This window comes from Zonotrichia albicollis, chromosome 7 (assembly GCF_047830755.1).
Source record: "Zonotrichia albicollis isolate bZonAlb1 chromosome 7, bZonAlb1.hap1, whole genome shotgun sequence".
NCBI lineage: Eukaryota > Metazoa > Chordata > Aves > Passeriformes > Passerellidae > Zonotrichia > Zonotrichia albicollis.
In genome coordinates, this window is record NC_133825.1 from 22756807 (window position 1) to 22766182 (window position 9376).

Genomic DNA, 9376 nt, shown 5'->3' on the forward strand with positions numbered 1-9376 from the left:
AAATAGCTGTTGTCCTCCAAACCTGAACTCCTTCCTTGCAGGTTCTTAACTGTTGCACTTAACTTGGTGCAACTCTGAGCCTTTGCTTCTATGCCACCTCTGCCCTATTTCAGGCTCTCCTTCTATCCCTTCCTCACATCTCTTGACTACAGCCTTAAACCAGGATATTGCTGAGAAGCCCAAGGCCAGTTCCATTTTCTACTTTAGTAGAAACACTGGTGCTGGTCAAGGTGCCAATGTATCTTATTCCAAAAGACTTTTTTTTTGTGGCATTTCTGCATAGAGGGTAAAAGCAAGGGTTAATGCTCTGCCAGACTGAGGGCAGGGGATTAAGAATGTATTGAATCTGCAGTTAGACAGATCTTCCTGTTCCTCTATTATAGTTATGGTTGTTATTACAGTCAGTTGTAGGGCATCTGAGTGATATTCATCCACAATATAAGTGCCTGAAATTGAGAAGGAAGGCAGAAAACACTGAGATTTCCAAGTAGAGATGACCTCTGTTGCTCTCTGAGCTCAGACTATTTTTGGCAGGAGGCAAATGAAGCGAGGGCCTGCCTTGGAATGAAGGCAGAGCAGCTGCCAGCCCCTGTAATTAGCCAAAAGGCTGTGGAGTGTGGGCAGGAGGCTGCAGAGCACGTGGCTCCTGCTGTGGCCCTGCTCAGTCCGGAGCAGTGCCTGCAGGAATGCAAAGCCCAGCCAAGCCCAGACACTGCAGCTGATCCCTGGGGAGCCCTGAGCCCCTCATCTGGGGCTGAGCAGGCACAGAGTGCCCCGGACAGGGTGCACAGGGGCAGAGTCTTTGGAGCAGGAAACACAACCCTGGTCCTGCACATGGGACTGATTCTGTCCTTACCAAGGGCCTCCAAACACACTTGGTTGGAATAAATGCTCAGAGTAAACTGGGACTTTGGTGACCCTGAATTGCAAGAGAATGACTCAAATGCACAATAATGGATTTAATCATTTATGTATGTGCTTAGTGTAATTGTAGAGGAAAAAGTATTACTACAGGCAAGAGTTCTCTGGCACCCTCTTGGTTAGTGAAGTTATTGTATCTGTTTATATGTAAATTACAGGCCTGCCAACAACCTACACACAAAATACTTTCTACTGATAACTGAAAATGAACCTAAGGCAGTTCATGAAGATTTAATTGTCTTTTTTTTTACACTCTTATGTCATATATGGAAGGTAATCAAGGAAACAAGACAACCAAAATGTTTGTCAGAATTTTTACTACAAATATTTTCCTTCCATGATATTTAGTAGGAAAACCACATTTAATTTTTCTCGAAGCTATGCATTCATTGATATAGGCTGGCTTAAGGATGCGAAGAATGGATATATTACAGTCAGGAATCACAGAGTCACAGAAATGGGCTTGATATCAGAGGCTATAAATGATAAATCTTTCAATGGCAAGATTCCTCAATTGCTGTTTTCCTCTGTGGGCAGTAGCACAGCAGTGTATTTGTCCACTCCTGAGAAAAGCCAGATCCAGAGCCAGTTCCTGGCCTGAATTTTGCTTGTTTCTAACCAAGCACAGCTTCTCTGCAGGAATGAAACCAAGCAAGCATGCAGGTAATAGGGGAAGATGTAGTTCAGCCTGCTTTACTCAATGTGTGAAGCTATACATCAGTTCCACTGCTTTTTTCAATTTCTGTTTCTTTTCTTGTTCAAGCAGTGAGGAATCTGTTTCTCAAGAGCAGTCTGATTTGTGAGGTCTCTCAGTTCCTCATTAGCTGCATGAGTTACAGAAAGTGGAAAACTCTCTGGGACTTGGGAAATGATGTGTGCTTCATGAGAGGCATTTCCCCATCACTTCTGTGCTGGATTTCAGAAACATTTTAGGTAACCAGTCTATGTCTCATGAGTACTCTTGGGTTATTTTATTTCCATGTGTGTGTTTCACAACTCTGTTTTTAATGTTTGAATGAGACAAGGAAAGAAAAAATGCACCCCAACTTACACAGGAGAGAAGATGTATAATCACCTAAGATGTGTTTTGCTGTAGAATCTTTTAGCTTTAAATTTCTTGTTTGTCAGCATAGTTCAAACTGCAGGGGCTCTGATTTGGATTGGAGTAGATTTTGATAGTACCTGCTTTCACTCGAAAACTTTCATTCAAAACCTTCAACACTTTTTCCTGGTCTTCACAACTTTGCTGTGATATCTGACAGGGATGCCAGATGGCCCAAAGAGATAAACATCAAACAAGTAGAGTGTCCCTGCCTCCAGCCCTTTGATGGTCTCTGTGGTGACGGCTCGCTGGAGGTTCAGGTCATAGAAGTACTTGCAGAGCACTTTCTCTGATTTGTGCCGAGATTCAGGCCCAGAGCACCTGTCTGCGCTCTGCAGCTCCCTCCAGATCTGATCCTCCTCAATCCTTTTCCTGTACACACAGTACTTGCTCTCCTCTTGTGTTCCCAGCCAGGCAATGGTCACAGACCTGCATGTTCTCAGTTTACTGAAGGATTTGATCTTTAAGCTCTCTGGAAGAAGTGGGAATAAGGGCTTGTGGAAATGGGGGGATGCCAATACCTTCACAGAAGAGTTAGACTCCTCTGTGGACCTCAGCTGCACTGAATAGATGTCCAGCAGCTTTCCCTTCAGGGAGAAATACCTCAGCCCAGAGAGGTTTTCTGATGCCACTGTTTTGCCGTTCCTTGTTATGTGAACCCGTATTTGGCCCCGACACAGCTGAAAGGTGAAGTGGATTTTCTTGTGCCTTGCCTGGTACTGCAGACTGTAGAATTTCTGCTTTTTCCCATCCAGGACCACATGAACCACTTTGCCATCTTTCAGCTCTGTCACCTTGGGCTCAGGTTCTTCCAGGGTCCTGGCAAATGTCCCGGTGTACGCGGCGCTGGCGTTTGTGAGGAGGTTGACAATAAAAACATCAAAGTAGTACTGAGTGTTGGGGCTGAGGTTGGGCACTGTGTAGGTGTTCTTGGTGCCCATGCACACCTGCCTGACTTCCCCACTGCTCACTTTGTTGATGATGCTCAGTTCACTGTTGGACAATATCATCACCTGCTGTGGCTCCAGAAGATATGGAGAGAGTGACAGGGCTACCGTGGGTGGCAGCTTCATTCCAGAGGATCTGATGGCTGTCTCAGCAGCACACAGGCTCTTGTAGTTGTGCTTTTCATTGACCAGGAGGCAGTACTGGATGCCCTCGCTGTGCTGCAGGACAGAAGGGCTGTGTTTCCAGGCCAGGGTCACCGTTGTGTGGCCGATGCCAATGACATCGATGCGTGGATCCCCCGGGAGCTCTGGGTACAGGTGCCCAGACGTGGTGTCACTTGTTAGGTACACAGTGATGTGTGTGTCCCTCTCCGTGGACAGGAACTCCAGCAGGTACAGGGCAGAATGGGAAGACATTCCCATGTAAGTCTCTACAGAATTTCCCTTGTAGTTGAAGATAGTGGACACCAGGCTTGAAGCCTTGTGAGATTTGGAGACCTCTTGTGCATCATGGTCACCTGCAGGCAAAAGGCAGACTTGTAACTTCTGCTTTAAAAGATGTGAAATAAAGCACATCATGCAAGTTTCACTGTTAGGGAACATTATATTTTCTTCTTGAAAGCAGCAATTATAACTAAAAATATGTTTTAGTTAAAATATGTTGCTACTGGCAATTTATTAAATTAAAATTTGAGAAGCTTTTATTTTAGCAGTGCAGCTGTAGAATTATGTTTTCAAAAATACTGTAATTATGAAACCACAACTTGCAAAAGCTTGGCTTGTATCATGCCTGGTGCCCCTACAATTTTCTTCTATTTGCTATCTCTGAGGGTACTTTAAGGAGACTCATTATTTCTATGCTAGGCTTTTTTCTTTGGGTTAGTTTTAGCCCATTGTCTCATGAAGAGGGAAAACTTATCAATTCAAAGGAGTGTAATTTGAACTCCTATGTCAGGTGTACTTGCTTGATGGGTCAGAACTTGTTAATGCAGCCTTTAGATTTTTAGTTTGAAAAATTAATGTGAAAAATCATGCAAGAGAAAGGAATTGCCTTTAAGGCAATGTAGTAGCCACTGCCATGGCAGATGTGGCAAGAATAAATGGCTAAATCTTGTCTGCTTCATGTGGAGAGCAAATAGTTGTCTCAAGTGACCTAAGCCACAGAAAAATAACTGAGGCAGCAGAGGGAAATTCGGCCCAGTACCAAGAGCTTATGAAGTTGCTCTGTTTGTGCAGCCTGGAAGACCTGCAGTTGTTCCCAAATATTAACCTTAGATGTAGACATTTTAATATCTAATCCTTAATTTATTTGTGTTGAGGGCAGGATCTGATGGGTTTCCATGTTTCACCCATGGAGACTGGGTCAGTCCATGACAATTTAAAGAAGGGAACCAAAAAGTGTATATAGGTTTGTGGGAAATTTCCTGTAACACAGTTGTTTATGAGTGACTTGTGCTTTCTTTGTCTCTGCTTGGGCAGCCTGAAGCCTTACCTGGTGCTGCTTTTCCTGGTGGAGGCTTGTACACAAGTATGCTCCACTCAATGGGAACATCACAGGGAGTCACTGTTATGGAGAAAGGGGCAAGGGCCCTGCCCTCTTCCAAAACAAAGTAGTACCTGTAAATATGAACAGAAATAGAGGCAATGCATCAGGGAGTTCAGGTTTGCCCAAAGCTCCTCGCAATCAGCCATTCTGAGATGGGTCACTTTGCTCTGGGTAGAAATGACTGTTCTTTGAGGTGCATCCACATGAAGGGATTGAGTATCTGCAGTCTTCAGCTGTGGCAAGAAAACAGGCTGAGGGGTGTTTATTTTTAATCCACATGTATTTGCTGAAATTTTATCCACTTAAGGCAATATTTTTCCCTCTGAGTTTTTTTTCCATGCTTTAGGTGAATGTTGTATCTCATCCTTAGCTGGTTATTTTGGATGTGATTTGCCTGTTGACAGTTGTGTCTTGATTGCCTTTGTGTCAGAGGCTGCTATGCATGAGCACCACAAAGTGTCATCACTCTCTTTGGTCAGGTTTTGATTCCTGCCTTGCTCTGTTTTTTTTTTTTTTTTTATAAAGGCTGTACAATGTTTGGACTTAGCCATAAAATGAGTTTGTGTGCCTTGCTCTGCACTTCAGTGAAGGCAATTGACAATCCAAGGGGTTTTTTTTTCACCAGTGAGACAAGCACAGTCACTATGCATAGACCCTGTCAGCCTGGTGGTGTAGCATACTTTCAGAGCATGGCCCCTGGGCCAGAGTGGAGCTTCCCTGGCATCAGTTCCACATTCTTGAGTCTTTTACTCTCAGCCAAAACTTGTCATTGCTTGTCTTCCTGTTTGGATGACTGAGGTTCAGAAGAACCTTCCTGATCATGCTAAACCACTTCCTAATTGCCCTCTTAGTGTAATGCCACAAGAGCATAGAAAAATTCTCTTTTCATTGTTTCAACACCCCTGTTCTTTAACTAGGAGAGTTCCTAGTCCTGCTCTTGTGAGCATGGTCACATTATGTAACATGTGCCATGTTCCAGTTTTTCTGTGCAGTGCACATGGAGGCTCAGCAATCTGGCTCACCCTCTGCTCCATGGCCACTCGGGTGTGTGTCAAAATCTGTGTTTGCTGGGCTCTGTCCAAAGTGCATCTCTTCCCAAACAAGCAGATTGATCTTTGCTACCCAGATGCAGTGCCAGTTGCAATATCTAGATCACCTCCATATCTGGGTATGGCAGAAAACTTCAGATATTTTGGGAAGGTGAAGAATGTGGAATTTCTACATGCGAAGCACTTTTGATCTTAGCAAGTTGTTCTGCCATTCAGCAAAAACACTTTTAGTGTGCAGGACAGTGGTGGATTTTCTGATAAGATGTTTGTGCAGGTATTCTATTGATTTTGGGTAGTGGATTTGCTAGGTAAAATGTTTGTATCTCACCATGAATGTAGGATGGCTGCAGTTTGCAGAGCTGAATTTGGGCTGTTTGTCACACAGCTGTTTGCTGCTGGAGCCCACTCATCCTGTATCAGTTCTACTGCTGCTCTGACAGCTCAGAAAGCTGCTGAAATGTGTACAGCAATCTAAATTTCATCTCAGATTGTGGGCAGTGTAATGACCCTTGAGGAGTGGGGCATTTTTCTGGCATTTCAGTGTGCACTGCTAGAGCCCTGCAGGTACACAGGGGTTCTTGGCTTATCCTGGTACTGTGCAATTCCCAGCGACATGGGGATGTCTCTGAGAATAGGAGGGGCTGATTTGCTCTTACCTTTTGGGGATATCCTTCAGCAGGTGAATTGTAGTTTCCTTACCATCTGCAAGTATCAGGGAGTGGTAGAAATTGAAGAGGTTGCTCTTGAAGCTCTGTTGGGAGCTGGTGGTGGGTGCTTTTATAGAATGGCACAAACAAGTTGCCATGAGAGGAAGATAAAGCCAGAGCCCGGACATCTTCAGTACTGCAAAGTGAGATAACAAAAGTGAACAGAGAAAGTAATGTGACCCTCTCTTTCTGTGCCTTTCCTGGTATTTGTTATAATCCCAGCAAGCCAGGCATTCAAATAGTGCAAGTCTCCATTTTGCTGAATTCTTTAAAATTCACAGAAGTATTCCTCAGAGGATCTCTCAGCAAAGATTTAATTGCAGAAATTGCTATGGAGTCTTTGATTAGAGGGGGGAAAAAATGTAGTCAATGCAGCACGAGTGCACCATGACAATTATTAAAAAAAATCTTTTTACTGCTGTCAGAATGAGTAGAAAATCACATTTAGAAGATTTTTTTCTGGTTTGTGATGTTCAGTTACTAAATTTCAAGGCTGAGCTATTTGTAATGGAACTGTCCCTTTAAAACTCTCAGGAGGTCCCTGTGTCCCAAACCCTGCTTCTGCTGTTCTGTCAGAGATCACTGAGTTTTTGTTTTGTCCACTGGGACAGTAGGCATGTGTAGATAAGAGGATCACTGTAACTTATCCAGAGCTGTGTAAGATGTGTTTGGTCAAAGGCGGAGAATCTTGGATAAGAATCCCTGAACTGGTGCTTAGATTTTAAGCTCTGTGGATCTCATTTGAAAGAAGGTGTTATCACTGTAGGGCAGTAATCTTGTTCTTAGATTTTTGTGTTGCTTATCATTCTCATACCTGCATCACTTCCAGCCTGTCTCGGCATTTGCTGCTCAGTGGAACTGTAACAACTGTCTTGAAATCACTCTGGCAAGAGATTTTTTAAAAATGTCCCATTTTTCAACAGACTTTATTATCATCTATGAAATAAAAGTACTAAACCAGTCCCCAGCAAAAAAAGACATTATTTAAACTGGTGTGTGCATTGCCCAGAGCTGAGCAGAGGAGGAGGCTCCAGTTAGCACAGGAGACTTTGGCAGTGCAGTTATTGACTATAACTTACAGCTCCTTTGTCTGCCACCTTCAGTTTCAGAAAGTATCAAAGTGGAAGGGGCAGAGACTTCAGTACAGGTGCCAGCTGTAGCTCAGGGATTTGGAAAGCAGAGGGAGCTCTGTGTGCAAGATCCCTTTTTTGAGGGAAAAGCAGCCTATTGCATTTTACAAGCAGCAAGAAGTAAAGATCCTGGTTACATCTGATTATTGGCTGGTGAGGGGAGAAAGCACACAGGACAAAGTTTAATTCTTTGTAATTTTCATTTCTTTCTGAGATCAGCTCTTTCCCCACAGTGCCTGTAGAAGTGTGAAGATTTTAGGCAGTCAAATCTCCAGTTCAGCATGCCCTCTGTCCATTGCAGTTAAAGTGACTTTATAAAAGAACTCCTTCCTTTTAAAATCCATTTCAAACATACATTTAAATACAGCATTAACTAAATCTATAGGTTTTTATGTACAAAATCTGTGATTTCCATAGTCAAGCACATCTTTAGTATTAGTGAGATGATTATGGAAATTATGTTTACCAAGTCATCTGAATGTCCCTCTCAACATCCAGAAAAGTTGGTTTATTCTCTGCCTTCTTGTACTATTTTAGCACTTGGTTGAATGCAGGCTTAAACACCATCTGAACAAGTTGAAACAATAGATAAGATTTCCATATCAATTCCATTTTAATGCTCTTATAATAGAGCTTTTCCTTATGACTCTGAGTCACTTTGCCACTTGGTTATTCCTCTAGTCTAATTATAGCTTACAGATTTTAAATAGAACCCCAAATATTTTGCTTTACCTTTGACAGTAGAATCTGAGTGGCTCTGTGCTTTGGAGAGGATTTAAAACAAGTCTTTCTGCCGCTTAAATGATAGGATCTTGCAAACCACAGCAGCTCAGCTTTTCTTGTCCAGGAAAACAAACAAACCAAGTGATCAACAAACCTATAATCAGCTTATCCCAAAGAGAGCATCCTCCCAAAGGCTATTTTCACTCAATTACACAAACAATATATTCTCAGACTATTGGAAATACGTTACACAAAAAATACTGTACTTACCTATTTTGTTCCTGGCTGGATGATCCTCAGACCACTCGCTTTCTTTGCCAAAAAAGCAGAAAAGAACACAGACTTTTCAGATCTCTGTAGGCAGATGAAAATCAAAACTGTGCAACCAGTTTAACAGGACAGAACTGATTTTTCCATATGGCTCCTGAACAGACATAGCAATTGAAATGCTTGCAGAATGCTTGCAGTCCTTCATGAAAAGTTTTTTAAAAAAACCCAAACCCAAGCGACAACGGGATTTTGGTGCTTCCTTCAGTGGGGTGTTTTCAGAGGTTGTTTTAGACTTGCCCAGCTGTGCAGTCTCCCAGGTGCTGGCTGCTGTCCCCCCAGTTCCTGGGCTGTGCTGCCTGCAGAGCCCAGGAGCTGCTGGTGCACCGAGTGTCAGCCAGGCTGCTCCTGCAGCCTAATCCAGCCCTGCCTGCCCGGGGAGCAGCTCTGTGAGCAGGGGGGGTGATGCAGAGAGGAGCAAACTCTGTTAACCCTTGTCAGCCCTTAATCCGAGCCAGCCAGGGGTGCACCAGTCACCTCCAGAGAACTCTTTTTGTGTTAGCAATGTGATGACCCTCCCAAGGAATGTGTGATCTCTCTGCCCTCAGCTCTGCAGGAGCTCCAGGTGATTCCAGGTGTGCTCAGTTTCTGCTGGGGTGCTTTATGGGCCCAACAAGTGCTGACCTAAAGCAGGGAAGGCAGCAAAAAAAAAAGCTGCAAGGGAGAGAATGCTCTGTGTTTTTAAAGCAGACTGGAATTAGCAATCCTTTGAAGGCTGTCAGAAATCTCCTGAATAGAGCTGAGCAGTTTTCTTGGCTTACAGTGGCTGTGTAAGAAAGAAACTCTGAAAGTGTCTGGGCTGGGGTAGCATTTCTGTGGCTGAGGGAGGAGGCAGCAAAAGGGTGCATGGGAAGAGGCTCACAGCAAGCCAAGCACTTGCTTGTTGGGGCTACAAAGCAGTTGTAGCAAAGCCATGGTTCTTTT

The 9376-nt window shown here is 43.7% G+C and overlaps 1 protein-coding gene across 1 annotated transcript; it reads right to left on the reverse strand.

Moving 5' to 3' along the window:
- Window positions 1-998: 998 nt before the first annotated feature.
- On the reverse strand, window positions 999-9100 carry LOC102069528 (protein NDNF). The gene is made up of 4 exons (XM_005488044.4): window positions 8396-9100; window positions 6222-6408; window positions 4463-4587; window positions 999-3488 (listed from the first exon to the last, which is right to left on the reverse strand). Exons 2-4 carry the CDS (start codon window positions 6398-6400, stop codon window positions 2137-2139), a joined length of 1656 nt encoding a protein of 551 aa, XP_005488101.2. The 5' UTR covers window positions 6401-6408; window positions 8396-9100; the 3' UTR covers window positions 999-2136.
- Between the last annotated feature and the right edge of the window lie 276 nt (window positions 9101-9376).

Excerpts from the sequence above, each read along its gene's own strand:
- LOC102069528 (XM_005488044.4), bottom strand. The coding sequence starts at position 6,400 with ATGTCCGGGCTCTGGCTTTATCTTCCTCTCATGGCAACTTGTTTGTGC. Across the intron at positions 4,588-6,221 it reads CTGAAGGATATCCCCAAAAG|GTACTACTTTGTTTTGGAAG; the intron begins GTAAGAGCAAAT and ends TCATATTTACAG. Across the intron at positions 3,489-4,462 it reads ACCAGGAAAAGCAGCACCAG|GTGACCATGATGCACAAGAG; the intron begins GTAAGGCTTCAG and ends TTTTGCCTGCAG.